Source organism: Taudactylus pleione, unplaced genomic scaffold, assembly GCF_031769625.1.
Source record: "Taudactylus pleione unplaced genomic scaffold, aTauple2 ptg000366l, whole genome shotgun sequence".
In the NCBI taxonomy this organism is placed as follows: Eukaryota; Metazoa; Chordata; class Amphibia; order Anura; family Myobatrachidae; genus Taudactylus; species Taudactylus pleione.
In genome coordinates, this window is record NW_028284767.1 from 6,543,220 (window position 1) to 6,560,244 (window position 17,025).

Consider the following 17,025-nt stretch of genomic DNA (forward strand, 5'->3'; position numbering starts at 1 on the left):
ATCGATCTAGCAGTTTTGAGAATTTATGGGGGTATTTATGAAAGCTTAAAGGGGTCTATTTACTAAGCTGTATTAGAAGATAAAGTGAACGGTGATAAGGTGCCAGCAAATCAGCTCCTAACTGCCATTTTTCAAACAGCCTGTGACATGGCAGTTAGGAGCTGATTGGCTGGTACCTTATCACCCTTCACTTTATCTGCTAACACAGCTTAGTAAATAGACCCAAAAGAGAGGTAAAGTGGAGAGAGATAAAGTACCAACCATCAGCTCCTAACTGTCATTTTTCAAACACAGCCTGTAACGTGACAGTTAGGAGCAGATTGGTTTTGTTTTGCCGCGTATCCACTAGACTATATAATGAACGATATCGTTATCGTTCATTATCATCGCTCAAACCTGCTGTCCAACCTGGCGATATCGTCAGGTTGTGCAGATTCAGGGATGAGGGAGGGTGCCGGCACTGAACGATATATCGTTCAGTGTGTGCTTGAGCACACCACTGCCAGGGACGCACTACACGATATCGCTCATGGAGTGAATCGTGTAGTGGATATGCACCATTACTTTATGACCCACAATTTTATCTCTCTCCAAGCTTTCATGAATAGCCCCCCTTAGTTTGGGAAACTATTATATATGAGGTTCTCAGCGTCATCACATTGGCAAGGCATGACATATAAGCTTTAGATATCCTGAAGTGCTGTGAAACATCGTACTGCAGGTTTCACTATTGCTGGCTGCAGCATTATATTGGCAGAAAAGAGCATAAATAAATGCTGCATTAATTTACTTAAATTGCTGGCTTGTTAAAATGAAAAATTACATGGCACAGACAGCACAAATGTGCTATAATCCATATTGCAGTATTATTAATGCTTTGGATTGGGCCAGACTTGGGCAAGGTCTATTGCTTAGGTATATTTGACCCTTGTGAAATAAACAGTTTGCAGCTCCTTAGAAGTCTAATGTGCCTTGGAATAGCATAAGAATGTTTTAGTTTTTTTTTAAAAAGCACTTTTGTTCTAATTCCTATGTGTCGCTAGATCGGTAGTGGGTATGGTTTAGATGGGGGGAGGGGGCAATAGGAGAACCTGTAGCTAATCAGAATATTGAAAGCAGCACAGATTATTTCAGGAGACAAGTGTGCTGATCTTGTCAGAAACAGTGGCCTTGTCCACTCCTGTGATTTATGATATTGCTATCAGACCTGCCTGTGACAGGGGCAGTACTATAATATGTGGAGGGGCATTAGGAGAGTTGTAATAGTGGACAGAGCAGGGTCTCCCATCAGCACAGGGTAGTGCCATATGGCTCTTATTATGGCAGTGTCATAAATGAATATTGTCTTTGTTATAGGCTTTGTAGCTCAGTGACTATGTAAAGCAAGTCTCATTGTATCGTTTTGGTCCAAGCTAATACATTTATTTGTTTTTCTTTTGTGGCGTGTTCAACTTAACTTGCCACAAACCTATGGTTTTCTTTGTCAATAAAGCAGGCAGATATCATTGTGTGAAAATGTATTCCATGTGACGGCATGGAAATCTAAGGGGTATCAAGCAACCCTGTGTGCAACATGTAACCACAATAAATGTGTGATCTTTATGTTGGTCCAGTAAAAGGTATACCAGCCTGCATAGATGCAGTTTCTTCTGGGACAAGTCCCCCTGCTGGAATTGCAGACTGCAGACAGAGCAAATACGAAAACATCTAATATGTAAACAGTAATTTCTCCTTTATTTGATAATGTCTGCATGTGTCACAGTGAGCTCACACATGTTGCATGAATGTTTGGAAAGAAGTAGGAATACAATAGTGTATGAATAAATCTATACACAGAAGCGGCTCACATTCTGCTGCAGTTCTATGTCCTGCTGTTATTCTGTCAGCAGCGGGTTGGTTACTAACAGTATTTGTTGATTATCTTGTACACTTTACTAATACCAGATGGAATCATTCAAATCTATCAAACACCAGGCAAGTTGACTCTGTGTGCATCCTGCATGATGTATGTAATGCATGCCACCAGCTCTATGACAGTCCTGCTGTTTCACAGTGAATATCAGATTAGAGTGGCTAGCAGGGTATTGACAAAAGTAATATTTTAATTCATCATAAATCCTGATTGGGTAATAGCTTTACTGCAGTGGACATTTATGAATGACATGTAATAAACTGCAGACAAGCAGAGACACATTTTAAAAGAAAGCTGTCACCAGACTACAGTTTTAATTTGCTGTGTAATACTACATACTTATTATATAGTAGAGTGTTTTCATGTGAGCCTTCTCTTTCTACTTCAGGGTCCATAGGGGGTCCACAGGGTTGACCTTGGGGATATAGCTGGATCAGGATCCATGGGCACCACACAGTTAAGCTTTTAGCTCCCAGGATGCACTTGGGTCCTCCTCTATACCCCGCCCCCGAGCCACAGGCACCTCAGTGTAAGCTGGTGCCCGGCCGGATACGGTCACCGCGCAGGGGGGCTGCAGGAGCAGCCCCCAGAAGCTTTTTATTTTCTAATAGATTTTATTTATTTTAGTTTCTCTTTTTACTACAGACGGCAGCGAAGGGCTGTCTGTACAGACGCCCACGCTGCCGCTCTGATCCCCGACTGGCGCCGCGACGCCAGTACTGATCTGGGGATCGCGGCGGGAGGACAGAGTCCGTACTAGCCGGACTCTGTCTACCTCCCAGGACTGCTGCCGGAGTCGCCGGGGATTCAGGTAAGCCGCGCGTCGCTGGCTAGCGGCGGCGCGCGGAATACCTTAAATGCAGTCCTTTAGCCTCCGGTCCTGGGGACAGACCGGAGGCTGCTGGCAGTGGCGGCGGGCCCCCCCATAACCCGTGGGACCACTAGACCACCAGGGATAACCGGCAAGCGGGAAGCCAGCATCCCTGGGGTTAATGGCCAGCCAGGGGAGGAAGCCTTCCCTGTTCAGCGGCTCCTCCCCTCAGCTCAGCGCGCTTTTCAGCCTGCATGTCTAGCGTCCCTGAGCTGCAGTTCACTCGGCCACTCCTCCTCTGAGGTCTCTGGCGGCCATTTTTTTCTACATGTGGCAGCGCAGATCCCTCAGGGAGCACGCGGACCGGTCCCCCTGTGTACCTCTCCCCTGTTAGGACGGCGTACACAGCACTATAGCCCTCCCAGACACTGAATCTGGGCGGTTGAGTGTAGTGTAAAGGTGCAGTGAGTATATCTTCCTGCATGGTATGTGACTTTTGCTAGTGCTGCTGTCTGTATTTTTCTCTTATTACTGTCAGCTTATATCTATCTCTTTCCTTCTTCCTTAGCCCTACAGGTGTGGAGGAGGGGCTTTTCTACTAACCTCACATATATAAATCAAGTATTTGTGAGGTCTGTCACATACAGTTGTGTGCTACACAGTGCCATATTCAGGACTGTTGTTCAGCACACAGGGAAGTGCAGTTCTTTTTTCCTCTATTGCCATATATATTTTGTCTGTACATTATATTTGGTTATGTCTGAGGGTGAAGTTGAGCACTCCGGGACTCCAGTGTTGTTTTCCTGCAGGCGCTGCTCTGCGGGATCACATAGGGAAGAGGCATCTCTGGATGGCCTTTATGAGCGGTGTCAGTTGACTCCTGGTCAATCCAGACCCCCTATGACACAGGAGCCACCATGGGCTATGTTTTCACAGGTGCTGGTGTCTCTGGCGGACCGCCTTGCGGCTCCGTCTGCTGTCCCTACGAGGACTCTGTCCCAGCCTACCATTTCCCATTACCAGTGTACCCCGCAATTATTGCAGAGTTCCTCTGGGTCACAGACTGTGGATCCTTATTCAGGATTGCCTATCTATTTTCAGGCCACTCCTGCTACACAACAGTCTGTGGTGCCTTTCCAGACCAATGTGGCAGCTCCTCCACCATGGGTGGACGTGCTCTCCAGTTCAGTCCAGAGTCTGGCAGCTGCATCTTCGACTTTTCAGTCGATGCTGCACAATGACAGGTCTGCAGGGGCGTCTAAGCGTGCACATAAGTTGCATGCGGCGCAGTTTTCGGACACTGAGGGGTCCTCAGATGAGGGTGATGTCCAGGACGACTCCGATTCGTACACCTCGGCTCAGGAGTTGGAATCTCGGTCGTCTATTAATGTACGAGCTCTGGTTAGGGCGGTGCGTGCCATTCTCCTAATAGAGGATGAGGCACCTGATCCTAAGTAGAAATTCCCTAGTTTAAAAAAAAAAAAAAAAAAAAAAACTAAGGTGACTTCGGCGGTATTCCCCCTATCTGATCAATTAACGGATCATATGGCGGTGGCTTGGCAGACACCCAGTAAGAGATTTGTGCCTCAAAAGAGGTTGGCTTCCAATTATCCATTCCCGGAGGCACATTGTAGGAAGTGGGTAGCTCCACCGGCGGTGGATTCCCATGTCACACGCCTTATTAAGAGTGCTACGCTGCCAATACCGTCAGTTTCCTCGTTAAAGGATCCCACGGACAGAAAGGTTGAGGCTTGCCTTAAGTCTATTTATTCCCCCTCGGGAGCAATTGCTCGCCCGTCCATGGCCATTTCCTGGTGGCTAAGGCCATTAGGGTTGGGCCAATGCCTTAGGGGACACTTTTCCTGAGGATACTCAGGAAGTCCAGAGGGCATTACTAGGACAGATGAGTGATGCGGCTTCTTATATTGGAGAAGCTTCCTTGGACGCTAGTCTGCTAACCTCTAGGGTGTCGGCTGCGGCTGTGCATGCCCGCCGCTCCTTATGGCTGAGGTCCTGGAGAGCAGACGCTGATTCAAACAAGGGCCTGGAGGCCTTACCTTTTAATGGGGAATTACTTTTTGGTCCAGACTTGGATAGGATCGTGGATAGACTGGCTAGGTCCAAGAAACAAGCTTAGAGTGCCAGGCGTCCCTCTTCCAAACAGGAAGATAAGCCTTCCGCCTGATGGGACGGGCCTCCCTCTGGGGGATCCCAGAGGGGAGGCCGACTTCTTCATTTCGCCCAGAGCTGGTTCAATACCACCACCGATGCCTGGGTGCGAGAAGTGGTCTCCCAGGGGTACGCCCTGTCTTTTCGGCGCAGACCGCCTCACTAGTTTTTCTGCACGAGTCCTTCTCAGGACATAGCCAAGGCTATGCTGATCAGGGAAGCTATAGACTCCTTGCTGACTGCAGGGGTCATTGTACCTGTTCCACAATCTCAGCATGGGATGGGGTACTATTCTGCTGTTTCTGGTACAGAAACCCAATGGCTCCCATCGACCCGTTCTAAATTTAAAGTCTTTGAACAGGTTTCTCAGGATTCCCAGGTTCAGAATGGAAACCTTGTGTTCCATAATTCTGGCTATGGAACCAGGGGATTACATGGTCTCCCTGGATATCCAGGACGCTTACCTCCATGTGCCGATAGCAACGTCACATCAGAGGTGTCTGCGGTTCGCACTGTTGCACCGTCACTACCAGTTCTGGGCTCTCCACAGCGCTGAGGGTGTTCACCAAGGTGATGGCAGTTATGGCTGCCCACCTTCGGAACCAGGGGGTACGGTTGTTAGCGTATCTGGACGACCTCCTATTGCTGGCAAGCTCTCCGGAGGTTCTGCTGCAACATCTCCAACTGACGGTGGCTTGTCTGCAGATGCACGGGTGGTTAATAAATTGGAGGAAGTCATCTCTGATCCCATCTCAGCAGATGGTCCATCTGGGGGCCCTCCTAGACTCTCATCAGCAGCGGATCTTTCTAACTCCAGAAAAGGTATCTTCCCTACAGTTGCGGATACGCAGTTGCCTGGATTGTGCCAGTCTTTCGGTACACTCGGCAATGAGAGTGCTGGGTTCCAGGGTGTCGGCATTCGATATGGTGGAATTTGCCCAGTTTCACTCCAGGCCTCTGCAGAGGCTGATTCTAGCAAACTGGAATGGGTTGCCTCACCGGATCGGTCACAGACCCTGGTGCTATCTCCGGATGTACGACAGTCCCTGAATTGGTGGCTTTAAACAGCTCACCTCCTCGAGGTTCGCCCCTTTTGGATCCCGTTCTGGGTTCGGCTCACGACAGATGCCAGTCTTCGGGGTTGGGGGGCGGTGACAGGCTCCTTGTCACTTCAGGGTCGTTGGACAGCGGAGGAAGCGGCTCTCCCCATCAATGTTCTGGAACTAAGAGCCGTGTACAGGGCTCTGCAGTCGGCCGGCACCACTCTTCACGGAAGGGCGGTGCAAGTGCAGTCAGACAACGCCACCACGGTGGCGTACATCAATCACCAGGGAGGAACTCGCAGCCGGGCTGCGATGGCAGAAGTGTCTCACATCCTAACCTGGGCGGAGTGCCACTTTCCAGCGATCTCGGCAGTCTTCATTCCCGGAATCCTCAATTGGGAGGCAGACTTCCTCAGCCGTTACGACGTGCATCCAGGGGAATGGTCGCTTCATCCAGAGGTATTCCAACTACTCATGGACAAGTAGGGACTGCCGGAGATGGACTTGATGGCCTCTCGTCACAATCACAAGTTGCCCGTGTACAGGTCAAGGACAAGGGACGACGGCGCCAGTCTGGTGGACGCTCTGTAGGTCAGATGGACGTTTCAGCTGGCATATCTGTTTCCTCCGATATCCCTTCTGCCTTGGGTCCTGCGCAAGTTCTAGCAGGACGGAGGCACTCTGGTACTGGTGGCCCCAGCATGGCCAAGACGTCCGTGGTACTCCAACCTACAGAGTCTGTCCATCGACGTTCCGTACCTTCCTCCTCAGCGGCAGGACTTGTTGTCTCAGGGGCCCTATCTTTACCCGGATCTGGGTCGTCTGTCTTTGACGGCGTGGCTCTTGAGACGGCCGTCTTAAGGTCCCGGGGCTTTTCTAGTTCCGTTATTTCCACCATGCTGAGGGCACGCAAGCCTGCTTCTGCAAGGATTTACCATAGAGTGTGGCACACGTACTTTCAGTGGTGTGAGTCCAGAAACTTATGATCCTCAGGTATTCAGAGTTTCAAGGATTCTGGCTTTTCTTCAGTCGGGTTTGGACTTAGGTTTACGCCTTTCCTCTCTGAAGGTGCACATGTCTGCTTTATCGGTTTAGTACCAACGTAGAATTGCTATGTTACCGGACGTACAGACTTTTTTTCCGGGGTGTTCTCAGGATTCTCCTGGCTATTGCTTCAGCAAGGAGGGTTTCCGAGTTGGGGGCACTTTCATGTAGTCCCCCCTTCTTAATTATTTTCTACAGGACAGAGCAGGGCTTCGCACTCGTCCTGAGTGTTTACCTATGGTTGTCTCTAAGTTCCATATCAATCAGGAACTGGTGGTCCCAGCCTTTCAGTCCCCTGATCTTACAGCAGGGGAGACTTCGTTGGACATTGTCCGTGCTCTCAGAGTTTATGTTGATCGGACTGCTTCTGTTCGAAAGTCCGACTCCTTGTTTGTCCTCTTTGGTTTTCATAAGAGGGGTTGGCCTGCCAACAACCAGACTTTGGCCCGTTGGTTTTGTTCTGTTATTAGGGAGGCTTAGATACGAGAGCATTTACCTGTTCCAGCCTCTGTTAAGGCTCATTCCACTCGTTCTGTGGGCCCTACTTGGGCTGCTAAACTTGGTGCCTCAGCTGTTCAGCTGTGTAAGGCAGCCACTTGGTCTTCGGTTCAAACGTTTCTAAGATTTTATCCGTTTGACACCTTTGCCTCTCAGGATGCATCCTTCGGGCGCAGGATTCTCCTTTCTGCACAGGAGCGTCCCCGCCCTTAGTTGAACTGCTTTGGGACATCCCCAAGGTCAACCCTGTGGACCCCCTATGGACCCTGAAGTAGAAAACAAGAGCTATGGTAAGAACTTACCTTTGTTATCTCTGCTTCTACGAAGTCCATAGGGTCCACAGGGCGCCCGCCCTGACGCACCTGGCTTCTAATGGGCTGTGTTGCTGGTCACCGGTATTTCCGTCTCCTTTTTCTGTGAGTATGGTTTCTTGTGTGTTCCAGTCTTCCTTCTCTCTGTTCCATATTCTCCTCCGGCCTAGGCTGCTTACCAACTGAGGTGCCTGTGGCTCGGGGGCGGGGTATAGAGGAGGACCCAAGTGCATCCTGGGAGCTAAAAGCTTAACTGTGTGGTGCCCATGGATCCTGATCCAGCTATATCCCCAAGGTCAACCCTGTGGACCCTATGGACTTCGTAGAAACAGAGATAACAAAGGTAAGTTCTTACCATATCTCTTGTTTTTTCAGTATATTGCTATCTGTGGAGACTCTCAAATTGTCTTCATGGACAGCAATAGAGGCACATCTAGGACACAGAGCCACGATGACATGATTCACGGCTAATCGCGTCACCAAGCTCACGGCCCATTCACTTCTCTGGGAAACTGGGCGGATTTGGGATGCTGGTCTACTCTTTCCAGAGCTCGATACAGCTCCTTGAAATTCAAGATTAGACAAGTGCCCCTATTGCCCAGTTGCTAAAATCAATTTAGGACCTAATTGTTTGATACTCTGTCAAACATTGAGGTGAATGTGTATGGTGCTCACATTAGAGCCACGCATTTTGTGGATTGTGCCAATATTCACACTTTCAATTGAATAAGAGCTAGTGACAGCAGTGAGGCATAACGCACATAGTGATGCCTCTAGTTACTACTAATTCATTGACAGGCTGCATCCTCATATATGATAATTCAGCTCACAAAATGTCTGACTCCAGTGTGTGTTAGTGAATAGTACACATTAAGAACTTGCGACTAAAATTGGATCTGAAGCTGGTGATTCTTAATTAATGGGCACTGGCCCTGATTCAGAGCTGGACGCTCTGAAAGAGCGCTCGCTCTGAATCAGGGCATCTTTTTTTTTGTTTATGGAGCGGTTGCCACCCACAGCTAATGCGAGCGGCCAGGATGATGGTCGCGATGGTCAAGACCATCGCGACCATCGGGCTTGCGACGAGACCCTTGTGGTAGGGTCTCGTGGCCGCAAGCCCCAGAGAGCTTTCGGCTCAAACAGAGCCGAAAGCTCTCTCACTGACATCACTTGTGATGTCAGTGGGGCCGCCCCAGACAGTAGGCATTCTTATGGGAACGCCTCCATCTGGGCAGCCAACCCCCCGGCCCGCCCACCAAAGGAGGCGTGCTGTCACTCAACATCGACAGCATGCCCCCTTTGGTGCGAGACCCGGAGCGACGGATTGCCCGTCACTATCCGGGTCTCGCGCATGCGCACGACGGAGACAGCTCCGTCGTGCGCATGCGCTCTGGGCCACCATCAACCCGGTTGCGAGCGCTCAGCGCTTGCGACCAGGTCTGAATCAGGCCCACTGTTCATTTATTAGTACATGTTATTTGCACTGTTTGGAAAACATTAGAATTATAGCCTGAGGTCACCTACATGTTCATAATGTCATTATTATTAGTTAGAGACACACTCATGTTCCCTATTTACCCCCTGCCAGGGGAACATCTTGCAATGTTATCATCCCTTTGGGCTATTTTTAGGAGCCATATGTAAACAGGTGCAGCCAAGTCAATACTGAATAACTCTATCACTTCCTTTGTGCTAACATATTTGTAGAGTTTAGACAGAAATATTTACTATGACTTACAACCATTAAGAATTCTGCTCACATCAGCTTTCACCACTGCAGTATTTGTATTTGCATGAGACATCAGTTTTCAAATTGGAATGTTTTAAGCTCTTAAAGAGCAAGTAAGGAAATATAACAAAACGCAGTAATTCAATGGGCGCTCACTGAATTTATCAAAATGTAAAAACTGCATTTAAGTACCCACATAATGGGTAACAATGTTAACTTTTGTATTTGAGGGGTTGTTGTCCAATTGTTTCTACAGATAAGTTTGCATTTCAATCCTAGGGGACATCATTAAGATTACATGATCACAGGCTGGGATTAATACTGCAAATAAAAAAAATACTCCTTCATTAATGTTAATGAAATTCTCAGTCCTTGTCAAATCTAATTTTTTAGATTTATAGAAATATGTTTAAAATATTAACTTTAGTTTTATACATAATTTACTATTTACTCCATTTTATTAATGGTGTTTAATTTATCCCACAAATTCCATTATTAACATTATTCATTATCAGTTTCACCTACTTTACGTTGTGTTTTGTTATTTATTGTTCATTTTCATTAGCGCTTTTTTATTTTGTTATCATTAACATTTGTTTTATGTATGTTTTTATTTTCTGTACTGTTTGCGGTTTCGTCTCAGAACTCCAGCGTTGTGTCTTACGTGAGTAACACTCATTTTGTTTGATTCATTTCATTACTGCTTATTTCTTTTCATGTCCATATTAAGTGTGCTCATTTTCCTTTCATAAAAAAGTTACTGTTGAAACGTTTGTTATGACAATAGACAAGTGTGTGAGTTGCTGACACCACTTGCAAATTATTATTTTTTTTAATCACACAACTGAATATAGGTATACAAAAATATTGTTCCTATGGTCTAAATACTTATTGCTTCCTGTGGGGGGATTGTTTGCATCTGTTTTACTTAATCATGAACTCTTAAGGGGCCTATCCATTACCTTACTTTGTGAACAATCCGACCAAAACCAGGGGGTTCACAAAGTCGTCGGGTAATGGTGCGTACACACTGGGCGATTAAAGTGGACGACTGAACGATAACGATATCGTTATCGTTCAGTCGTCCACTTTATCGTCCATGTTTAACACAAAAAAGATGAACGATGACGACGACGCGCGTTCCCGCGGGTCGTTCGTCATCCTCGTTCATCGGGCTGACATGCAGGCCAACCTGACGACCTCGTCAGGTTGCTGCATGTCAGGGAATGGGTGAGAGAGCCCGGCGCTGAACGATATCGCTAATGATATCGTTCAGCGGCTGTGCTCAATGTCATGAACGACATTGAGCACAGCCTGCCGGGGACACACTAGACGATATCGCTCAGGGAGCATATCGTCTAGTGTGTATGCACCATTATGGATAGGCAAGGACCAGCAATGTGCGTGCACGCTGGGTCCTTGCCGACCCTGACTATCCACTGAACATACCCGTCAACCTGACGACGCTTGTCAGGTTCGGCATGTTCAGAGATAGGAGGTCGGGCTATTTCACAAAGTCGCTAGACGTTCAGACTTTCAGGTCGCCTAATGGATAGGCACCTTAACGACTGCAGGTACTAAAGCTAGTATGTCTGCAAGGTTTTAAAACAGACTCAAAATAAAGAGATCATTATACCAAAAGAATGGTACATTAAAGACACTAATCTAAACGCTTGCCACGCACAGATAGCCTCGAGCTTTAACACCTGGGGTCATTCAGTTATAAGCCTATTTCCTCCCACGGCGAAGACCAGTTAACCAATAGATTTATAACGGATTTATGGGTTATCATGCTCAGAGTGGCCGCGGTAAGGGCAGAACGCCCTACTTTTCTGAGATTTTTGTTTACGTGAAGCCTGCGGGCTGCAGCTGTGTAGCCCCAAGCACTGCTACAAACCCCCTAATTGGATCTGCCCCTAAGAAAGAAACATTTTTATAAAATAATGAAAAATAACTAAAAAATCATGTTTGTTTAACACATAATGGCGAAATCAGTAGATATTGATTTAAATGCAATTTAACCATATGTAGTAGAGGTAAGAAATATTTGTTTTGTCTATATAAAATATATTAAACTTCTTGAAATATTTAACCTGTCACAAGCCTTTAATGATCTTGTCTAAGTTAATAAATGATGTGACTTTGTGACCTGATCCTAGAGCACAGAGCATTCTTTTCCTACTTCATCTCATTATCTCTGGTGCACTGTGCAGGTATTATATCTAAGCTACAGTAATTCAAATCGAAGTGGAATAACCAGAATCACAGATGAGTGACCTCTCTTTCTGCTGAGCTAGTTTCAGGTTCCTTGTCTGTTCTTAGGTTACAGCGTGACCTGATGCAAGCTATAAAACACTACAGAAAGTGTGTAAACTGTATGTGGGCTGAATACAGGCAGATAGTGTAGCACAGTGCAGGTTTGTGGGCCACGCTTAGCACTGATGCACCTGCTTTTGCATGCAGCACAACTGCAGGATTGCCCACCTCAATGATAAAGACAGCCTATGTGAACAGATAGTGCTTTGGTTCAGACCTCTTGTGCACCAAGGTGCAGAGACAGATGAAAGTGCTGCCAGTGCCTATGTACCATGTGAGAATGTCCCTCTTCTTTAAATGTAACTACTATTAATCCATTATTTGGTTTTGATTGAGTAAGTAATTTGGGGAGCATAAAGGGACTATCACTATCCCATTTAAAATAGTGCTTTACGTCTCTTAAAGCTGGCATTATAATCATGGCCTTTTACATGATGAAAGGATTTTGCACAGCTATTAGATTAAAGCAGCGCCTCAAATTTACCCTGTAAAAATCTCTTATTGGGCACAATTTCTACATATCCTTTTTCTGCTGCACCAGGTATACAATTGGTAGTAGATGATTAAACTTACCTCTGCCTGTCCTCTCAGGTGATTGTGTTCCTGTGCTGATAATGCCTACTGTACTCCCTAAGCCGTAAAATAACTGACTGTGTGTATGGTTTATATAAGTACATTTTTCTGCATCTTTCCGTATTTGATTTTGATTATTCTTAGGGAGAACTTGAGCATCAGCTCCTACAGGCCAACCCCATTTTAGAGGCTTTCGGAAACGCCAAGACTGTGAAAAATGATAACTCTTCGCGATTTGTAAGTTGTCATCCTTTCCTCATGTGTAGTATTGGGATTTCCTGTCAGAACACAAAATAATCAGTTTTTTTATAAAAGGAAAAGATCTAGAAGATATGCGTCTTTCCCAATACATATTACAAGCAGGCTAGGAAAAAGTAGGCAAGTACATCATTCCAATATAGTCCAATACATTATAAGGCAGACTGTGGGACATTTATGAAAACTGATGATCTAGAAACCAATTCATATTCACTTTCATTTCCCATGTTCACATATTGGTTGCAGTAAATTTTTTTAATCCACATGTATGCAAGTCTAAGGGCCATATCCAATTAGCCACGAAAAAGCGAAAACTTAACGTCAGAGACATTTTGGTGCAATCTTTTCGCGTCTTCTGTTTATCTATTACAAGAGACGTGAAAATGCATTTGCTCAAAAACTGTTAGTGGTGAAACCAGCAAAAAGTACAGTAAGATTTTGGGAAATCTGTCTGTACCCCATAAAAAGGCTAACTGACATAGGGAATGAATTTAGAAGTGAATTAGTGGACCTAACAAAAGTATTTGGGGTCCTTAAATTGTCAAATGGCATTTATACACATATTTGTATAAGTGTGGGAAAATGATAACAAGCAAGTGTTTTTTGGCCAAAATAAATGCTGCAGTTAAAATAGGGGTACATGAAAATTGGGGCAGGTATACATTTGTGTCTTGAAAGTGCACTTTTAAAAATTGTTAAAAATACTCCTGGTGCGGCCACCTGCAATGTTTAAAACACATGTCTCATCCATACAGCCCCCAAATACCTTACCTAGTACTTCAAACCCATTTTCCAACACTTACATTTTTTCACTGCAAAAATTATGTCATTATTGGGCAAATTAAGCTAATTAAAAAATTATAATCGTCTATTTTGCCATTGGGTGGTGGGGGGGGGGGGGTTGTCCAAGGGGTTTTGAAACAAGTCCCCACATTTTTTCATCTGCTCTGAGATGGTGAAAACAGTTCTCCAGTTTTTGACTATGGAGACTTCGCACATGCGAAAACTTCGGCAATAGGATTGCACGATACGCATTTTTGTGTGAGAAGAACGCACTTGCAAACACTTTTTGCCAAAATACAGCTTTTCGTGGCTAATTGGATATGGCCCTAAATGGGAAACCTGTACATTGAGTCATATGCCTTTACAGTATTCACTGGCAAATGACATCCATACATATTACGTCTCTGTATTTTGTGTATGCCACAATAGACTGATATGATGCTATTTCTTTTCCAGCTTGCTCTTCTCTCTGTACATGTTTTCATTACTGTTATCTAATAATAATTATATTGTTAATTGTTTAGGGCAAATTTATCCGAATTAATTTTGATGTAGCTGGGTACATCGTTGGAGCCAACATTGAAACCTGTATCCTTTTGGCCTGATAGTCACATAGAAGGGCTGTATTCCCACCTATTGAAAAGAAATAGAGGTTACTGTGTTGAATTATATTTTTGTTTTATTCCACACAAAGACAATTTTTTGTATTGGATTAAAGCATTTGTCCATCTCTGTGCCCATATTCTTATATATAATCACATGCCATAGAGCATTAGTTCTCAAACTCGGTCCTCAGGAGCCCACACAACTCACGTTTTCCAGGTCACCAGCAGGTGCACAGGTGTACTCATTACTCACTGACACATTTTAAAAGATCCACAGGTAGTTATAATTATTTCACTTTTGATTATGTGAGGAGACCTGGAAAACATGCACTGTGTGAGGTCCTGAGGAACAAGTTTGAGAACCCATTTACAAATAGAACTGCATTATCGGTTTAGACACTCTCGCCCTGTAGAGTGCTTGCTCTTCCCAGGCTTCACTTACCTTCAGTGTATGTGCTGTGAAATAGAAACCGGATATGTATCTGTTAGTGTCCATTACATCATCCAATTTGCCCTTCTTAGCCCAAACGGCTGATTCATGAGCAAACCGAACCATTGGTTTGCACCTGAAAAAAGAAAACCATTTGTGGTCTAGCGTGGAAAGTGTAAAATGAACAGTCTGATGTTGGGATGGAGGGAGAGACACGGCCAAGTCCAACTCTACTGCAGTGTAACAATAAAGCTGGCTAGTACTGTAAATCATCCTGAGACCATTCATGTGTGGGGTTGCTTCTCAGCCAAGGGAGTGGGATCAGTCACAATTTTGCCTAAGAACACATCCATGAATATAGAATGGTACTAAAACATCTTCCAAGAGCAACTTCTCCCAATCATCCAAGAACACTTTGGTGATGAACAATGCCTTTTCCAGCATGATGGAGCACCTTGCCATAAGGCAAAAGTGATAACTAAGTGGCTCGGGGAACAAAACATCGAAATTTTGGGTCCGTGGCCAGTAAACTCCCCAGACCTTAATACCATTGAGAACTTGTGGTCAATCAAAAACCCACAAATTCTGACAAACTCCAAGCATTGATTAGACAAGAATGGGTGGCCATCAGTCAGTATGTGGCCCAGAAGTTGATTGACAGCATGCCAGGGCGAATTGCAGAGGTCTTAAAAAAGAAGGGTCAACACTGCAAATATTGACTCTTTGCATAAACTTAATGTAATTGTCAATAAAAGCCTTTGACACTTATGAAATGCTTGTAATTTTACTTCAGTATACCATAGTAACATCTGACAAAAAGGTCTAAAAACACTGAAGCTGCACACTTTGTGAAAACCAATACTTGTGTCATTCTCAAAACTTTTGGCCATGGCTGTATGTCTGTGTAGTATTTCCCATGCTTGCAAACTCACTTGCATTCCTTGCGGTGCAATAAGGCCTGCCCGGCTGAAAATTCTGCATCTGGACAAAATATGCACCTAACTCTAAAACCGCCGCCAGTATGGAGTAATTCCACTTAGAAGGTGCAATTTTGCACCTTGGAAACGATATTGTAGAGTAGAAGGGGTGTGTGGCATATTTAATTGTGCAGACAGATTTAGAGATGGGAGTAAGGTGCCCTAGCTATGCACATGACAGTGTATACTGAAGCTGCATAATATTTGTGTTCTACATACAAATGCATTATTTTCTCTGCATAAAAACCTAAAAAAGCATTTGCACTGCAAAACATGATATATTCAGGAGCAAGTTTGCACCCTTTAGTTGGATTTTTTTTATTTTTTCTATACCTCCTTAACCACTTTATTTAGATTTACTGGAGAAATCTCGAGCGATCCGCCAAGCTAAAGATGAAAGAACATTCCATGTTTTTTACCAACTTTTATCAGGATCAGGAGAGCATGTAAAAAGTAAGTATTCATGTTCTCTATTTTTCGCTACATGTGCCAGGCACATTGGCCATGTGTAATGATATTGTATCACATTTAGTACATTTTTGAGAACTTTTATTCAAGAGTTAAATGCTTTCATTGTTTTATTAGTAAATCTTGAAATCATGTAACAAATTATATACAGTTATATTGCATACACTTCAATACTGATGACTTGCATTAATGAGATCTTTGTACCGCAGACCTTGCACCAAAGTTTCTTATTGTGTGCTAGTTAGTAGCGTAACTAGGGTATTTGGAGCCCAGGGCAAGATGAAAAATGGAGCCCCCCCCCACCTATGTATGTACGTACGTACGCTGGAAAAGTGGGCGTGGTCACATACAACAAGGGGCGTGGCCACCGTAAAATGGGGGCTTGTCAACATGACACACCACCATTTTTCGTCACTCTGGGAAAATTCCTTTCCATTCCATATGCACCTTAATGCCCCCAGTAGTTGTGGCCCTTATGCAATGTCCCCAGTAGCAGTGCCCCTTATGAAGTGCCCCCTGTAGTAGTGCCCCTTATGCAATGCCCCCTGTTGTAGTGCACATTTTTCAGTGCCCCTTATGCAGTTCCCCCAGTAGTAGTGTCCCTTATGCAGTGCCCCCTGTTGTATTACACCATATGCAATGCCCCCTGTTCTAGTGCACATTATGCAGTGCCCCCAGTAGTACCCCTTATGCAGTGCCCCTTATGCAATGCCCCTTGTTGTAGTGCCCATCATGCAGTGCCCCATTAATGCCCCTTAAGCAGTGTCCCTTATGCAGTTCCTAATATATAGTGCCCCTTATGCAGTGCCCCCAGTAGTGCCTCTTATGCAGTGCCCCCAGTAGTGCCCAATATATAGTGCCCAATATACAGTGCCCCCAGTAGTGCCCAATATACAGTGCCCATTATGCAGTGCCCAATATATAGTGCCCCTTGTACAGTGTCCCCAGTTGTGCCCCTTTGCAGTGCCCAATATATAGTGCCCCTTATACAGTGCCCCCAGTAGTGGAGAGTGATAAACTACCAACCGATCAGCTCCTAGCTGTCATTTTTCAAACACAGTCTGTAACATGACAGTTGGGAGCTGATTGGTTGGTAGT

The 17,025-nt window shown here is 45.2% G+C and overlaps 1 protein-coding gene across 6 annotated transcripts in view; it reads left to right on the forward strand.

Annotated features, from left to right (window-relative positions):
* Nucleotides 1–17,025, forward strand: part of LOC148508451 (uncharacterized) — a 262,947-nt gene that overhangs the window by 165,055 nt on the left and 80,867 nt on the right. For all 6 annotated transcript variants that reach the window (XM_088444564.1, XM_088444558.1, XM_088444563.1 and 3 more), the window contains exons 6-9: nucleotides 10,161–10,181; nucleotides 12,551–12,643; nucleotides 13,972–14,035; nucleotides 15,814–15,912. In XM_088444564.1, the coding sequence (XP_088300690.1) occupies nucleotides 10,161–10,181; nucleotides 12,551–12,643; nucleotides 13,972–14,035; nucleotides 15,814–15,912 (277 nt within the window). The remainder of the gene's footprint in view (nucleotides 1–10,160; nucleotides 10,182–12,550; nucleotides 12,644–13,971; nucleotides 14,036–15,813; nucleotides 15,913–17,025) is intronic.